This window comes from Otolemur garnettii, unplaced genomic scaffold (genome assembly GCF_000181295.1).
Source record: "Otolemur garnettii isolate 467f Iridium unplaced genomic scaffold, OtoGar3 scaffold00054, whole genome shotgun sequence".
Classification (NCBI taxonomy): domain Eukaryota; kingdom Metazoa; phylum Chordata; class Mammalia; order Primates; family Galagidae; genus Otolemur; species Otolemur garnettii.
Window position 1 is genome coordinate 444,144 of NW_003852449.1, and position 18,069 is coordinate 462,212.

Sequence of the window (18,069 nt, forward strand, 5' to 3'; positions counted from 1 at the left end):
AGGGTGCTCGCCCCATATATGGAGGGTGGCAGGTTTGAACTCAGCCCCGCAGCCAAATTGCAACAAAAAATAGCCAGGTGTCATGGAGGGTGCCTGTAGTCCCAGCTACTCGGGAGGCTGAGGCAGGAGAATCACCTAAGCCCAGGAGTTGGAGGCTGCTGTGAGCTGTGACGCAACAGCAGTCTACTGAGGGTGATAAAGTGAGACTCTGTCTCAAAAAAAAATCTCCCTGGCAATGAGAATTTGACTTTTTTTTTTTTTAAGAGACAGAATCTCACTTTGTTGCCCTCGGTAGAGTGCTGTAGCATCACAGCTCACAGCAACCTCCAACTCCTGGGCTTAAGCAACTCTCTTGCCTCAGCCTCCCGAGTAGCTGGGACTACAGGTGCCTGCCACAACACCTGGCTATTTTTTGGTTGTAGTTTGGCCAGGACTGGGTTTGAACCACTACCCTCAGTATATGGGGCCAGCGCCCTACTCACTGAGCCACAGGTGTTTTTAATTCCTATAAATCATAAAAGTTGTGTTCTGTGTTTTACAGATTCGTAACCAGCTTAACCAAGAACAAAATTCAAAACTCCAGCAGCAGAAGGAACTCCTAAATAAACGGAACATGGAAGTGGCCATGATGGACAAGCGAATCAGTGAGCTTCGTGAACGTCTTTATGGAAAAAAAATACAGGCATGTGACTAAGAGTTTCTGTGAGATAATTTGGTTCTGTGAGGTAAAAATGGCTCATCTAAAAGTTACTCATTGTCACTAAGTGGTATTATGCTCCCCCCATCTGCCATAGCTGATAAAACAAATTGGCCATGATCTATCAAAAATGACAAGAGAAGAAAGTTCACTTTCCCAAAGACTCGTTTGTTTCCTAGTGCTAGGAGTCACCTATTTCAGCCAATAGCCTTGGCTCTGTCCTCTTCCTTTGCCCTCCCTGTGTGTTTTTATGTTTTCTTCACTGAGTTCTGGAGTTGCAGCACGGAACTGCTGGGCCACATCCTGGCTCTTTTTTTTTTTTTAAATGGGGTCTCAGTTGCCCAGGGTACAGTCAGTGGTGCAATCATAGCTCACTGGAGCCTCCAACTCCTGGGCTCAAGTGGGCCTCCTGCCTCAGCCTCCTCAGTAGCTGGGACTTACAGGCACCTGCCACAATGCCTGGCTAGTTTTTCTGTTTTTAGAGATGGGTGTAGCTCTTGCTCAGGCTGGCCTAGAACTCCTGAGGCTCTAGCAATCCACCTACTTTGACCTCCCAGAGTCCTGGGATTACTGGTATGTGTTCCCACTTAATGGTTCTAGTCTTTTTACTTGATAAATATATAAAGCTATAGAATTTTAATTGAAAATGGGATTATAGGAATTATATTAGTCCCACTGTCTTACCTTCTACCTTCTCACCTATTTGGTTTTTTTTTTAAGCTGCAGCACGATTATCTTTCCAAGTCATTACCTCATTCTTATTATACTATCTGAATACTGTTCTGTAGTCCCAGGGCCTGTAACACCTTTACCACACCCTGTAGTCAGGGAGGGTGTCCAAGTCTTATTGTCACTGGAACACATCGGTGAACACTCGTATCATCGAACATCTATGCAGAGGACGGGGTGCTGCGTTGTATGTCTTTAACTGGATGTGGCACTTGACTTTTGGTGCTCAGGGATTAGGAAAACAGTGCCTAAGTGCAAAGCTGACTACAGTCTGCTATTGGGTGGGAGAGTGGAGTAAGCAACCAGCTAGCAAAGACATGCTCCCCAAAGTTCCTTTGTATGTCCTCAGTGATTTCACAGGACAGAAGAGTGTCCTTTTGCCAGCCTCTGATGCTCTGAAAGATGCTCTCAGGAAGCAGTCTTAGGCTTCAGGAGTTTTGCCCAGGTGGGATGTTTAGAGGATGGTAGAGGATAAAGGGAGCGGCCACTTCTGTAGATATTAAAATCAGCAACTTATTTAAAAATCTCCTCCTTTTTTTAATTTGAGACAGAGTTTTAAGCTGTCACCCTGGGTAGAGTGCTGTGGCGTCACAGCTCACAGCAACCTCAAACACTTGCCTTAGCCTCCCAAGAAGGTAGGACTACAGGCGCCTGCCACAATGCCCGACTTTTTTGTTGCAGTTGTCATTGTTGTTTTTAGCTGGGTCAGGCTAGGTTCGAATCCACCAGGCTCGGTGTATGTGGCCAGCGCCCTACCCACTGAGCTATGGGCCCGCCAAAATCTACACGTTTTTTAGCCAGAAAGTTTGATGGTCAGTGGTTAATTTGTATAATTACGATTTTAGATGTTGACTTTCCTTTTTCTCTTAAGATTAACGAAACAGAGGCCATAAGAGAGAGAGGCTGCAGGCTCCTTCCACACGCACCTTGTGTTCTTTAGTAATGGTGGAATAGTCAGGGCAGTCCAGAAAACAGGAACCAACAGCATGTATGTGTGTATATATGGAGAAAATTAAAAAGACTTATGTGAGGAATTAGCTCCTGTGATTGTGGATGCCAGCAAGTTTGCAGGCCTGCAAGCTAAAGCCCCAGGGAGGCAGAATTCTCTTTTGTTCAAGGGGTGCAATCTTTTTCTCTTATGCCTTCCACTGATTGGACAGGCCCACCCACTGTAGGGAAGGGAACCTGCTTTATTCAAAATCTTCAATTTAAAAGATAATCTCATGTACAAAATACCTTCACAGCAATGTCTCATCTGGTGTTTAACCAAATACTATATCTAGGTACTGTGGCCTAGCCATGTTGACACATTAAGTTAACCATCACAAATGACCACATCCAGGTGTGGCTCCTGTGGCACAGTGGTTACAGCACCAACCACATGCACCAAGGCTGTTGAGTGTAAACCTGGCTAGGTCCAGCTAGACAACAAAGACTACTACAACAAAAAATAGCCAGGCATTGTGGTGGGTGCCTGTAGTCCCAGCTACATGGGAGGTTGAGGCAAGGGAATTGCTTAAGCCCTAGAGTTTGAGGTTGCTGTGAGCTATGACACCACAGCACTCTACCAAGGGTGACATAGTGAGACTCTTTCTCAAAAAAAAAAAGGCTATATCCATTCCACCTACTAATTCAAGGGACATCCTTACAGAGGATGTGTCTGCAGAGATGTGTCTCCACTTGGAGGTACTAGGTACCTCTGAGCAGTCATGAGTCTTGAGCTCTCACCGTAGAATGAGATGTGCTCATGCATATAGAACTTGTGGGGGCAGCGCCTGTGGCTCAGAAGGGTAGGGTGCCGGCCCCATATGCCAGAGGTGGTGGGTTCAAACCCAGCCCCAGCCAAAAAAAAAGAACTTGTGAACGACTGTAGGGGTGATGGATCCATGCTTAGAGGAGCCAATGATTCTGTAGTTGGAATCCCTGTAATAGACCCTTTTGTTCTTGGGCAGCATTAGGTGACCACTGTCCTTCAGTCTGTGGCTCCCTGTACTTGCAGAGAAAGGCAAAGCTGCTATCAGGAACCTAGGCTGGTTGCTTGGGAGTCAGAGCCTTGTCTGGTCACTATACCCCACATTGCTCACACTGTCCTTGTAATAGCACTTAACTTGAGTTTATAGATGAGGACACAGAGGCTTAGAGAGGTTAAGTCACTTGCCCAAGGCAATACAGCAAATAATGGCAGATTTGAAGTGGCAGGATTCAAAGCTAGGCCGAGAACCCAGGCTTTGACCAATACCTCTGTACCCACCCAGGGAAGGCAGAGCATCCCCCAAGTAAGAGGGAGGCTGTACCTGGGTAACAGAATTTTTTTCTGTTATCCCATCAGCTCCTCACTTTTATGGCTCACAAATGGGTTGGTGTTACCAAACAATCACTCATACAGGCTGTGGTCTTGTCCTTTTTCTGATGTTTCCCACTTTCTAGATGGTGATCTTTCAGGATGACGGGCTTTCTAAGCACACATTGTTGAGTGAGTGGCTTGTATCTGAGCTGGCTGTCTCTCACACTGGGCTTGGGATATCCTTTAATTTAGAACAATCTTAACTTTTACCTCTCCCCAATTTGTAGCTGAACCGTGTGAATGGCACGTCGTCACCACAGTCACCCCTGAGCACATCTGGCAGGGTCGCTGCTGTGGGGCCTTACATGCAGGTTCCTAGTGCCGGAAACTATCCTGTCCCAGGAGACCCCATAAAGCCCCAGTCTCTCACTATTGCTTCAAATGCCGCCCATGGAAGATCCAAATCCGGTAAGCAGCCCTGGCTCTCTTCCTGGGGGAGAATTCATTAGCAGAGAAGTGGGGTGCAGCAGGCAGGGGCACCAGGGCTCCTGAGGCTCTGCGCTATGTCAGACTCCAGGCTGAGCTCCCCCAACGTGCTTGGTGTTTCTGCACAGCCTGTGGGGAAGACTGTGCTATCTCAGTAACAACCCTAAAATGAGAACAAATTCTCATTATTGAGCTGAAGTCTCTACTGTGTGGCTTTTCAAAACAGATGATTAATTAAAACTCTGGCCCTCGAGTGTTCTCTTATATTTCTGGTTTGCTTACCCCTGAGGTTACTGAGAGGCCAGCAGTGTATGGCTCTCTGTGACTTGGGTCTGCTGCTAGATCTGCTGCCTGACACGACTGTGGCCAGGCAGAAGGGCTGTCCCTGTAAAGAGCACTGTCACTGGTCTGTACTTCCCCCATTCAGCACCATCTTCACTGACACAAACCGTTACTTTGATCTTTGGCTATACAATTAATTGTGCTGTGTGAGGGACCTGGGCATCGAACTCCATACTCAAGCATGGCTCGTGTGGTATGCCAGCCAATCACAGGGTGAGATCTCCAGTTGGATTGGTTTTTAAACCATACATTAAAAAAAAATAAGGGTTTCTTTGTCATAAAACTTTCTTTATGACTGGGTTGACACATTTCTTGATAACACACAATGTCAGAAATGCATGTCCTGACATACAAAACATCCTTTTGTTTATGAGAACAGTGCTGCTACTCATGTCCGTCAGACCTGTATCTTGAATCTGTTTTCAGGCTTGGTGGTCAATTCATGTTGGTGTGTGTTTGTGTCATTTTCTCTTGCCTGGTGCCTAATAGAAACAGCAACGTATCTGTTGTTCTGAACCCAGTAAGAGGGAAGTGTTACCAGCTCTTACAGCCACATCTCAGCAGCCAGCAGGAAGCTGGTTGGCATGAACCCCTAACTGCAGCTTTCTTTGATAAGCTGTCCTTTATTCTTTGCACCATCCCACATAGGAATAGGTATTTGTTTATTTCCAGTGGCAGGTAGTTAGCACAGCCAACTACTTCTCTGCTAACTTCATTTGAAAAATTTGCGACACTGAGAATGTCTCCCACTTCCCCTTCCTCTGTCAGTGTGCCCTGTGCTGCCTCACAGAGTTTGTAAGAAGACAACCTTATGGCCCTTAGCCTTGGTCCTTCCACTGGGTTGTAAAGTGACTGGACACAGGAAACCTGTGTTAACCCCAAACTGGGGCAGAATCTCAGCCCAGATGTGGAAGTAGGATGTGAAATCTCCCCAGTGGGGACTCTTAACCCCTTGCTGTTGGCTTTCCTGGTTCTATGTCAAACAGATGGCCACAATATGCCCAGAGTGACCAGCTCCTGGACAGTGTCAGACCTCGACATTGGGCCTGACTACGGCTCCTCGCAGCATTCTGCAAGCCCATGTGTAAACCGTATGTTGGCTGTCAGTCTTGGTGGGATGCTTTGATATGTATAAAATCAATCAATCAAAACAATCATTTGTTTTTTCCAAACTGAAAAAGGTCTGCTTGTTACATCTAGCCTTGAAAAAGGTGCCACACAAACATCACTTGTCTCTTAAGTAGCTATGAAGTTGGGGCAGGGCCACACACTGATCATTCTCAGAGAGCGTTTCACTCCAAAGGACAGATGCTGGCACAGCAAGAGTTTTAGGGTTTTTCTGTTTTGCTTTGTTTGCATTTTGAATATTAAGCTGATTTTTAGAGTTTTACGAGGGTTTTACTTTTGTCATTATACTTGAAAGTAATGGTTCCTTTGTAAACAAAAAAATAAGAGACCTTTCTTCACTGCTTGCCTTGTTCCATTGCTAGAGGATTTCAGAAGCAGCTGAACTGCCACATTCCCTGTGACCCTATGAGAGGGCACAGAAGTGCAGCTCCCTTGTTGCTGGCCCTACCCTCCCTTTTGGGGCTCCAGTTGGCCCTGCTTTCCCCATTGGCCCTGAATTTTCCTCTCGATGCACCATTGGTGGACCTGTGGGTTTCTGGCCTATATGTCCTCCCCATCCAGCGTGGAACTGAGAAAAGATGAAAGTACATGCACTCCTGGCCTGGAAGGGCTGACAGACTACAGGAAACAAGGTTACAGTTTGTGCTAGGGCCTTGGAATGCCTCACCAGGGCCCATGTGACTTGGCTAGAACTGTCTTGGGACCCTGGATTGACATTTGGCAGTGTAGTCACTTAGCACAGCAGTGAGTGCAACTGGGGTTGGTGTGCTGCCACATCAGGCATGTGGCTTAGGGGTAGGCCACATGGACTGCTGTCGACATCCCGGTCTCGCTGCCTTACGAGGCCTGCTCAGAGCACAGCAGAGAGGCTTATTCTTTGTGTTCTCTGGGCCAAAGGTTTGGGCTTAAGCATTGTTGTGAGGACCAGCGATTTCTCTCCTGTTTTTTTGTTTTTGTTTTTGTTTTTGATTCAGAATCTTAAGCTGTGGCATTATAGCTCACAGCAACTTCCAATTCAGGCTCAAACCAGCCTCTTGCCTCAGTTTTTCTATTTTTAGTAGAGACGGGGGTCTTGGTTTTGCTCAGGCTGGTCTTGAACTCGTGAGCTCAAGCTACCCACCTGCCTTAGCCTCCCAGAGTGCTAAAATTACAGGTGTGAGCCACTGAGACCAGCCTCTCTGCTGCTTCTTATCCCTTCTTGCCTGTGCTGGCAAACAGGACAGAGGAAGGGGATATGCTGTTCTTGCTAGGAAGGCCCCAGACAGTCCCCTGTGTGTTTGTCCATATTGCTGATGGGACTGGGAGTACTGGCACAGGCACAGATGCTGACCCTTTGATTCAGCTCAGCATCTGTGCCTGTTAAAGAGGAAAAACAGGAGCCTGAGTAATGGGCTAGTAATCTGACCCTACAGACTCAGGTCACTGCGAGGGACCCCGTATTACCAGCAAATGCCTCTGCACCCTTTTTCAGTTTGGAAAGTGCTCTGTAAAGGACATGTTATTTCAGTGGCTTTCCTGAAAACTCTGGGTTATGGCTAGCTTCCTAATCACTGTGACAGAATGGTAGTCTGCTGCTCCTCCTGCCCCTAATCAATGGGAACGTGCCCTGGCCTCCTGTGATCATAAATTATTTTAGAGGAATCCAACAGGTTAATGTAGAACTTTTAATAATGAAAATAGTATAGGTCAAACCTATTATGAAGTTAAAAGGTGAGGTGATTCTTTTGCTTATTGTACGTAATTTGTCAATAGTGCTTAAAAAGTGCAGTGCTTCGTCAGTGGGGTTATTGCAGTGGATCTGACCTATATTCAAATGAGGTACAGCCCTGGACTATACTATCTCAGCCTTTGTTTGGTCCTTGAATCTGTGGGTAGCACTTGGAAGCAATTTGGGCACCATCCTTTGGTCTCGTGCACAGGTCTATGGGTGTCAGAGGGAATGCACAGCTCAACACATGGGTGGTTTATGGAGCTCCATCAGCATGGGAATCTAGTGCTATTTTTGTTTCTGGCAAGGTTGGTTTAACTATTTTAAGAAAAATTCTACTCAAATTCTTTTTTCCCTTCAAGCTAATGATGGAAACTGGCCAACATTAAAACAGAATTCTAGCTCTTCAGTGAAACCAACACAGATGGCCAGTGCAGACTGGAAGGACCCGAGTGTGGAGGGAGCTCTCAGGCAAGGCACCATCTCAAGCCAACCTTTGCCCTTCTCAGCATTAGGAGCCACGGAGAAGCCGGTAGGCCATTTGTCTTCATCACTAAACACAAGCACTTAACAACAGCACTCTTCTGCCTTCATCTTAAATAAGGGGTATGTGCTGTCCTGAGCAAATTGATCCTATTAGTGTCCAAATCACACCCAAAATCTTGAATAGGTTGCTGGACTTCAGAGCCTGAGCAGTGCACAGGAGTACAAGGGCCTTCTGGTCAGAACTTGGGCATCACTTTTGCAGACAAGTGAGGGGCCCAACAGTTTGTGTCCTGGTCACAAACTGATTTGAGGGAATACAAATCCTACTGTGTATTCTCTTGGGATTGTGGGTGGAAATTTGCTTACCTTTTTAAAGAGTAACTTTGTTTTTCTTCTTAACACCTAAATTTAGGGCATTGAGATTAGTAAAGTGCCACCTCCCATCCCTGGTGGGGGCAAGCAGCTGCCCCCAAGCTATGGGACATATCCAAGTCCTACGCCTCTGGGTCCAGGGTCAACAAGTTCTCTAGAGCGGAAGAAAGAAGGAAGCTTGCCCAGACCTGGTGCAGGCCTGCCAAGTCGCCAGAAGCCCACTCCACTGCCCCCGGCAGCCAGCACCCCCCAGCCAGGCTCCTCACAACAGATTCAACAGAGGATTTCTGTGCCGCCAAGTCCCACGTACCCGCCAGTGGGGCCACCTGCATTTCCAGCCGGGGACAGCAAACCTGAACTCCCACTGACAGTGGCCATTAGGCCTTTTCTGGCTGATAAAGGGTCAAGGCCACAGTCTCCCAGGAAAGGCCCGCAGACAGTAAATTCAAGCTCCATATACTCTGTGTACCTCCAACAGGCCACACCACCTAAGAATTACCAGCCACCAGTGCACAGCACCTTGAATAAGTCAGTTAAAGCAGGTATGGTGCATATATATGCCTTCTCTTGGTGCTAGGAAATAATACTTTTAATGAAGAAATTACCAGTCCATATCCTTACATTTGGGTTGCATGATATTCAAGATTAAACTTAATTCTTTACATTAAAGTACAGCCTTGGGTGTTGGTGAGAGATGGGAATAGGAGGAGGATACGTGTTTAAGTAAGTGGCTTTGCAGATGGCTCACAGCTCTCAAGCTTCCTGTCCTAGCATCCTCCTTCCCACACTACTTGGGAAATCCAACTCTGGGTAGGGCAATACTTCAGGAATCGCCTCTTTTTCCTCTTGCTTCATGGTAACTTTTGTGAGGCATTGTCCAGTGAGTAGGGGTGACCTTGACTACTGCTTAGGAGCCTCCCCCCAGATTTCAACCAGAGAAAGCCTTGGTTTTAGTGTTCTAGAGAGGCAGATGAAAGGATGTGGCTTAGGCCACACATTCCACAGAGTCTGGTGGTGTTTCTGACCCTCACAGAAGAATCCTGTGGGTCTTCTGAGACTGGGCATTGATTGCAGCTTCCAGATTCACAGTTCAGGGATGGGTGTGCCCGGTTTCCCTTGCCCAGGGACCTCCCCAGTGGTGATGCAGTGTTAACCTGTGGGCAGGTTGATAAGAACTCCTGGCCCCCCAGGTAAAGCCTTCTTGCTCAGAAGAAGTGCATTTTTGAGTTAGTCCAAGGGTTTAGTGGTTTGGAAACTCCCCAATTCTGAAAACTCAGTTATAAAAACAAATACATTAGAGAGACATTTACACTTTCACAAGAAGTCAGTGGAAGTTCTTGGAACAGAAGGTCTCCTTAGGAGTTAGAACTTGAGTTTAACCACAGCTACAGGTTTGCATGTCTCTGGGGGCTCATCTCTGCCTAGTGACTAGACCCCAGCAGCACTGTGGAAATTGCTCCTGTCTTTTGTGTCTCCTTCAGTATATGGTAAACCCGTTTTACCATCGGGTTCAACATCTCCATCGCCATTACCATTTCTTCATGGGTCCCTGTCCACAAGCACGTCGCAGCCTCAGCCATCTTTAGAATCTGCTGACAAAGAGGCAGAGCAGGATGGCCATGCCCCACCTACAGATGGCAGCACTGTGGAGAGCCTGCCACGGCCACTCAGCCCCACCAAGCTCACGCCCATCGTGCACTCTCCACTGCGCTACCAGAGCGACGCTGACCTGGAGGCCCTCCGCAGGAAGCTGGCCAATGCACCCCGGCCCCTAAAGAAGCGCAGCTCCATCACAGAGCCCGAGGGCCCTGGTGGGCCAAACATCCAGAAGCTGCTGTACCAGCGCTTCAATACCCTGGCTGGTGGCATGGAGGGCACCCCTTTCTACCAGCCCAGCCCCTCACAGGACTTCATAGGCACCTTGGCTGATGTGGACAATGGAAATACCAATGCCAATGGAAACCTGGAAGAGCCCACCCCTCCACAGCCCACTGCCCCACTCTCTGATGAGCCTGCCCCTTCATCAGATGCCAATGACAATGAGTTACCTTCCCCTGAGCCAGAGGAGCTCATCTGTCCCCAAACCACTCACCAAACTGCTGAGCCTGCAGAGGACAATAACAACAACGTGGCCACAGTCCCTTCCACAGAACAGGTCCCAAGTCCTGTGGCTGAGGCACCATCGCCAGGGGAAGAGCAAGTTCCTCCACCATCTCTTCCCCTTGTTGTACACCCTCCTGCAGCCTCCACGGTGAGTAACCTTGCTAGGCCAAAGCCAGGCCTTCCTAGTCATTCATGTAGCCAGGACTTTTGGGGCACTTCCCTTGAGTTGGGCTGTGCTGGAAGCAGTAGGAGCCAGAAGGTTCCTGCCGTCCTGAGTTGGGCCCAGTAGGGAGGACAGTCATGGGGTCACACAGATAGCTACAGCACAAAGCAGCCTTTCCCAGGCAACTAGTCGGGGGCTTTCCTAAGGAAGGGGAGATAGACAGGAAGGAAGAGCCATCTAGACGAGGTCCCTGTTGGGAGATTAGTGTAGATGGAACAGAGTACAAGTCTTCAATGGGGTCTTCCCTGCTGGCGTCTGGTGCCTTGGCAGGAAGAGCCTTACTGAATGTTGGTGGGAAGGAGTGGCTGTCTCCTGGGGCTGGTGTCATGTTCAGCTGCTTGGCATACCACACTCCTTCTTACGAGAGTGGCTGGCATCCCAAACACAGCCTTACTCTTCTGTATGAGCCAGAGCAGCACAGTGGCCAGACCCTCGTTTAGGGTGGCTGCCTGGGTGCTGCTCCTGCTCCAGGGCCTGCTATTGTTGGGCCACCTTAGGGCTTTTGCTCCTGCTACTTCTGCCTACCCAGGTTTTGCTTCTTGGGCTCACCTCATTTTGGGAGATCACCTTTCAATTGAAAGCTTGCTTCATCTTCATTCCTAATAGAGCAAACGAACCAACCTGAAGAAGCCCAACTCTGAGCGAACAGGGCATGGCCTGAGGGTCCGGTTTAACCCCCTGGCACTGCTCCTAGATGCTTCTCTGGAGGGAGAGTTTGACCTGGTGCAAAGGGTCATCTATGAGGTGAGCTGGAGCCATTTCCCACTGCGTGTGCTGCAAGGGAACTGGGGTGGGCTCTCATGTACCATGTGTCCTAGGTGGAGGATCCCAGCAAGCCCAACGATGAAGGGATCACGCCCTTGCACAATGCCGTCTGTGCTGGTCACCATCACATCGTGAAGTTTCTGCTAGACTTCGGGGTCAACGTAAATGCTGCTGACAGTGATGGATGGTGAGGCCCCCATGCAGGTGTGGGTCGAGAGGTCACTTTTCTCTACTTTTGAGATCGAAGACTTGCAGGTCCTATGTGGCTGGGAAGCCTGGGAGAAAGAGCAAGAACACCATCATTTTGTCCCTGACACACAGCTGCTGTCAGCTGCCTGGCATGTCTTTCCAGACTCTGCTCTTTCTGTGCCTGGCCATTAATATGGTAGCCTGAGCATTCTGCTAGTTGTTGGTCTTTCTCTTTTCATACATTCCATGTGAATGTATGAATTCTGTGTTCCAAGTGAAAGTAACCTCAGCAATTCCCCTTTTGTCAGACACCGATGTTGTGTTTTTTCTTTTCCACTTGCCTTTAGGAATAGGGCTCACTTGTCCTCTGTAGGGGTTATTCTGAACTTCCAGACAGCTGTCATTCTGCTGTATCTGAGTTGCAGTAAAATGCAAATCACATAAAATTTACTCTCTTAGTCATGATTACAGGATTCAGCATATCATGCATATGTACATTGCTATATGATAAAATCTACTTATATGCCATTTCTTAACTTCTTCCCTATCCCCCTTTTTCCAATTGTTTATGTGGTCCAAAACAATTTGTTAGTAGAAATTATGCTGTTAAAACAACACAGAAGGCTGGGCGCAGTGGCTCACGTCTGTAATCCCAACACTTGGAAGGCTGAGGTGGGTGTATTGCCTGAGCTTACAGGTTTGAGACCAGCCTGAGCAAGAGCGAGACCCTGTCTCTAAAAAATAGCCAGGCATGTGGCAGGTGCCTGCAGACACAGCTACTTGGGAGGCTAAGGCAAGAGAATTGTTTAAGGTGGCTATGAGCTGTGACTGCCATGCCACTTTACTAAGGGCAACAAAGTGAAACTGTCTCGAAAAAAAAAAAAAAAAACACAGAAATAGCCAGGCACAGTGGTTGTATTCCTATAATCCCAGCAGTTTGGGAGGCTGAGGCGGGAAGATTACTTGAGCTTAGGAATTCGAGATCTGCCTGAGCAAGAGTGAGACACATCTCTACTAAAACTAGAAAAATTAGCCAGGCATGGTGACAGGTACCTGTAGTTCCAGCTGCTAGGGCAGCTGAAGGAGGGGATCACTTGAGCTCAGGAGTTTGAAGTGGCAGTGAGCTGTGGTGACACCACTGCACTCCAGACTAGCAGACAGAGCAAAACTGGTATCTTCTGCCAAAAAAAACAAAAAACAAACAAAAAAAAAAACCCACAGAAGCTTGCTTGACACAAAAGCATAGCAACTTCTGTGAAAATTCTTTAGAGGGTTGCTTCACACAGGAACCAGGCAGCCTTGGGACAGTGCCAGACCCACACCATCACACCCATTCTGATTCCAGGACACCACTGCATTGTGCTGCTTCCTGTAACAGTGTTCACCTCTGCAAACAGCTGGTGGAGAGTGGCGCTGCCATATTTGCCTCAACCATCAGTGACATTGAAACTGCTGCAGACAAGTGTGAAGAGATGGAGGAAGGCTATATTCAGTGCTCCCAGTTTCTGTATGGTATGTAGGGGAGCCCTGCAGCATGCCAGTGGTTCTTTCCTCGGGGCTACAGTGATGCTAGGCACCACAGTGCAGACACGGCAGTGGCCTCAGGGGAGTCCTCGAGTTTGACTTCAGCAGAGCATTCTTAAGCAACTCCTGCCTTTTTAAGAGATGGCCCAAAAGTCTCATTTGAATGGAGGTTGCACTAGCATGAAACCTGTTTTCTCATTCCTGAAAACATGTTTGAAAACCCATATTATTATGATTCTGTGCTAAGGAAACAAAGATGACTTGCTGTGCTTTGCATAGATATTGCCCCTTGCACCAGAGAAGCTGGGGAGTGTGGTGGCCAGGCAGCATTCTGCCTGTGCACTTGATGCTGGGAAGCAGGGCCAGCTTCACCCCCGTGGTAGCCTGGAGGCTTGGCCACTGGTCCTCATAACCGTCTGCTGAGTGAAGCTTGTGTCCTAATTAAGCTGCTTATCCAGAGTCAAGTTTTTCCAGAGCTGGAACATCTCTGTTCTGAGGGTTAAACAGTCACAAGGCATTTCATCCCACAGGTAATATGAGGACCTGCTATGTTCCCCACCTTATATTAGATCCTGGGGATAAAGTGAGAAAACAACCAGCTGCTGCCCTCTTCACCCAACTTCCCACAGCAGAGCTCTAGGGGCTGTGGAGCAGGGTGGGGATGGGTGGGGAGGCACACAAGCCCCAGGGTGTCCAGCCACTGGAGGGAGCAGACTGAAGTCACCTTGACACTTGCAAAGAAGGGATACTCCCCACACTCAGCAGAGTGGCCTCCAGAGGCAGCATGTCCTGTAGAAGAGCCTCTAGGACTCACCGAGTAGCTGTGGGCTCAGCAGTCACAGCTCAGCTGTGTGGTTAGCTCCCTGCCTTCCAGAAACAGGTGGCACTCCTTCAGTTACTGATTGTTGCAAGTTTGTTCCTAGTCTAAGTTGTAGGATTCACAGTAAGCAATGACTTTTAGAACAACACACCTGGCTGGGCATGGTGCTCACTCCTATAATCCTAGCATTCTGGGAAGCTGAGGTTGGTGGATTCCTTGAGCTCAGGAGTTTGAGACCAGCCTGAGCAAGAGCAAGACCCCATCTCTTAAAAAAAATAAATAAATAACTAGCCAAGCATTGTGGCAAGCACTTATAGTCCCAGCTGTTAGGTATTAGGTAGGCTGAGGCAAGAGGATCACTTGACTCCCAGGAGTTGAGGTTGCCACAGCACTCTACCCTGGCTGACAGAGTAAGACTCTGTCCCAAAAAAAAAAAAAAAAAAAGAGCAATCTACTTTGCCTCTGGTCTCAGGAGCTCAGTAGTGCTGTCTTGTGGGATAGAAGGAGTGAGCACATTAAGACAAGGACCTCGTGGGTTTGGGGAGGTATCGGGAGGTGAGGCCTGGTCTCTAAAGGTCTGTGGCCTCAGTCACCTCAGCTGCTGGCCTCCACCAGGCCTACTGAGAACAGCACATCCATCCTGCTCCTTGAGCTGCTCCTCTCTGCAGACATTCTCCACTGAAGCCTGACTACTGTTTTCTGGTCCCAGGAGTGCAAGAGAAGCTGGGTGTGATGAACAAAGGCGTGGTGTATGCTTTGTGGGACTATGAGCCCCAGAATAGTGACGAGCTGTCCTTCCATGAAGGGGATGCCCTCACCATCCTGAGGCGCAAGGATGAAAGTGAGACCGACTGGTGGTGGGCTCGCCTTGGTGACCGGGAGGGCTACGTGCCCAAAAACCTGCTGGGGGTAAGCCCGTTGAGCTGTCCTCATGTATAGCACAGGGTCCTAACCTTCTTGGGGACCAGGGCAGGAGCCTACCTTTCTCCAAGCCTCAATGGCCCCCTCTGAACACAGGCAAGTACCTGCTTTGCAGAGTTGGCAGGAGGCTCATGAGAACCTCTGGAGGTGTCCGGGACCAGGCCCACTGGGGGGCTAGCTGTTGGGGCACTGGCTCTTACAAAGGGGCTGCTTGGTGTGCTCTGTTCTTGGTAAACTTCAGCCAGTAACTAGTCTTAACCCGTAGAATATCCTCAATATAGCCTAGACATTTATTCAGTAGGTGGGAAGGCAGGAGCTTGCGGGTTGCTAGCTGTATTCTGTCTATAATCACATCAGCCCTTGGTAGAGGAGCCATGTGTGCTTGCTTCTCCTACATGCCTCAGTAGGGCTGGCAGATGACGCTCCTTAGTCATTCAGCCTTGTCCCTCGACCGCTTGCATCTGCCAGGTGTGAGGTATACATAGCAGTGAGCCCTACAGAGACATCTGCTAGCGAGGACCTTATGTCCTTAGGGGCCTACAGACAGAGCTAAGTTTTTAGGTGGTAGAAGTGCTGTGAGATTCTGGGGTGAGGGCACCCTTTAAAGGGGGAGTTGGGGAAGTCCCAAATGAAGCGGTCACAGCTGAGTTTAGGCCTGAAGGAAGCATGAGCCTCACAGCTGGGGGAGGGGCAGTGCTGAGCTGAGGAGGCAAGAAGCCCAGGCTGACTGGCACCTGAGAGCCAACTCTGGCTCAGTGCCATCTCTTCATCTTGCCTGTCTTGTTGCTTCCTAGTTGTATCCACGGATCAAACCCCGACAGCGAACACTCGCCTGAGCTTCCCTTCGAGCACTGCAATGTGTTGCCAGCCACTAGGAGCCACTGAAGAGATTATTCCGTGTCCCCAGGAAAGCCGAAGCTAGAAACGGTTTTAATGGTGCTCACTTTAGCAGATGGCGTCCACAATGTGAATCCCTGCAGTTCTAGGTGAGGCCCTTATTCCAGTTTGCCTGTAACTGGGAGAGGTTACCTCCAAGAGGACTGAATTTTGCCAATTACTGGAAACCCAAATAAATACCCAGCTTTCAAAACACCCACCCCTGTTGCCAATAAGAAACCCTATAATTACCCCCTTGTTGGTTGCCAGTGAAAACAAAAGCTCTTACTGACTTGGCCCCAAGGCTGTCACCCCAGCAGTGAATACCTACAGATGTTGGGCCTGCCCCCAGCTATAGCCTTGCCCCATTCCTAGGCTGGCTGCCACCCTCCCTCTTCATGCCCCATCCTCCAACATGAGTCTCTCTCTTCCTTTCATCACCAAAGGAGGCCCTATATGGAAACTTCTGTCCAGTATTGCCCAATGTCTATGTTTCTTAGTGACTGACCACCCTCCAAGGCCACTTTGGGTGTTCTGCTTCTTGTTCTGGTATTGGTCTAGCTCACCCAAAGGCAAATGTTGCCCGCTTGGTGCTGCAGCTGGGCTTCTATGCCAGGGGCCCCTGAACCCTAAAGACCAAATGACCCAGTCCAGAGCACCTCAGCACTCACTCCTTCTCTAAGCTCACTGCTACTCCCCTGCATGGTGTGGGTCTACTCCCCTCACCGCTGCTGGAGTTCATTTCTGAGTACAGCCACATGCTGGAGTCCAGGGCACCAAGGGGCTAAGAGTGGTGGTAGGTGTGGGCCCGTGTAAGCCACAGAGCGGGGTCCAGTTGGACAAGGCTGGTGGATGCCTAAAGGACTCATAGTGTCAGGGCCCGCTAGAGACAACAGCAAGGACAGGAGAGCTGGAGGCAGGGGCCCCCCAGCTGTGCCACAATCATCTATGCCCTCATTCCAGCCTCAGGGCGAGGCAGGCACATCCCTGAAGTATGAATTATACATACAGCCTTTTTATATACTCAAAGTATTTTTTGACTAGACCATTCAAAACTACCAGAACTACGTTGGAAACATCTTTCTCATTAAAATATAGGCCCTTAGACTTTATTTTTCACGTATGAGTCTCGTGTATAATTTATGTACAAATGTATGTACAGACTCATTGATAACAGTGTTACAATGCTGTAGTCAGTCACCTGACATTGTGCATAGTGTGGTGAGAAGTGACACCATTGTGGAGCAACCTTGGTACAGGAACATGGCCACTGCCATCCCCAATACTGCTGATGTCGTGTATATGTGCACAATAAACTGCTGTCTCACCCAGAGGCTCCGAGTCTTGTGTTCTAGAGTCCGACTGGGCAAGAGCATAGGCAGGCTGAACACAGCAGGGCAGGGCCACATCTGTATGTTCAAAATAGGTTTTAATCATAAGCTTTATGTACAAACTGCTATACAATCATTTAATAAAGTAAAAGAGTGAAAAGTACAAAACACAAAGCCAGTGCCTTCCCCATAGTGAAATAGCAAAGGATTGCTCCTAGACCAAAGTTAGTGACAAGGTAAACAGTCTATGAAACAAGCTAAGGCAAGTGCTGTGAACCGGCTGCTGTAGACAGCAGGCTCCACTCCTGCCGGGGCCTGTTACCACTACCCATGTTGTTTTTTTGTAGCGTCAATGAAATGAACGTTGATGCACCAGAACCTTATGGAAAACCTGGGAACTCAAAAACATAGACTATGCTAAAAATAGTTTAGTAGTAGTGCAGTCTCTCCCACCCCTGATTAAGTATCAGCAAAATATACAAATTCTAAAATGTAAAGCTGGCTCCTAGCAGCACAGCCTGGTTTCCCACACCTGGTTCCCTCAGCCAGTTGCTGTGGCTGGCTGGCTGTGCTAGCCTACACGATAGAGCTCAGCGTCCTGTGTGCACATTTGGGCAGTGCAGAGCCTGCGACCATGAAGCCAGTGAGGACTAAACCAGTGGGAAACCTCTAATGAAAAAAGGGATCCCAAATGAACCTTAAAGACCCAGTTGGGGTATACTGTAGGGCATGCTTTCACAGAAGGGCCTAGCTTCATGCTCCTCAGTGCAGACTCAACCCCAATGGAGATGATAATGAGACTGTTCTTTTAAGCAAGTATTTGGCACTCACACTACCCAGAAGGAGTTCTCTGATGTTGTGGCTAATCCTTGGCAGGTGACCTCATAGGTGACAAAAATAGTTTTGTCCTCCCCACCCCCAGACAGACCAACCTCCAAGTCTTGGGCTTAAGCGATTCTCTTGCCTCAGCCTCCCAATTAGCTGGGACTACAGACATCCGCAACAATGCCCAGCTATTTTTTGGTTGCAGTTGTTAACTATTTTAGCTGGCTGTGGCCAGGTTCGAACCTGCCACCCTCAGTATA

General features: G+C 48.6%; 1 protein-coding gene across 2 annotated transcripts in view; it reads left to right on the plus strand.

The window, feature by feature from the left end:
* The window catches only part of PPP1R13B (protein phosphatase 1 regulatory subunit 13B), a 23,250-nt gene extending 7,383 nt beyond the window's left edge, over positions 1–15,867 (plus strand). The window contains exons 4-14 of one of the 2 annotated variants that reach the window (XM_023514487.1): positions 542–682; positions 3,998–4,178; positions 5,525–5,629; positions 7,737–7,906; positions 8,273–8,774; positions 9,714–10,483; positions 11,165–11,302; positions 11,377–11,510; positions 12,858–13,024; positions 14,566–14,765; positions 15,572–15,867. In XM_023514487.1, the coding sequence (XP_023370255.1) occupies positions 542–682; positions 3,998–4,178; positions 5,525–5,629; positions 7,737–7,906; positions 8,273–8,774; positions 9,714–10,483; positions 11,165–11,302; positions 11,377–11,510; positions 12,858–13,024; positions 14,566–14,765; positions 15,572–15,613 (2,550 nt within the window). In that variant the 3' untranslated portion in view covers positions 15,614–15,867. The remainder of the gene's footprint in view (positions 1–541; positions 683–3,997; positions 4,179–5,524; positions 5,630–7,736; positions 7,907–8,272; positions 8,775–9,713; positions 10,484–11,164; positions 11,303–11,376; positions 11,511–12,857; positions 13,025–14,565; positions 14,766–15,571) is intronic. The other variant, XM_012806582.2, reaches the window with a different exon arrangement.
* The last annotated feature ends 2,202 nt before the right edge of the window (positions 15,868–18,069 follow it).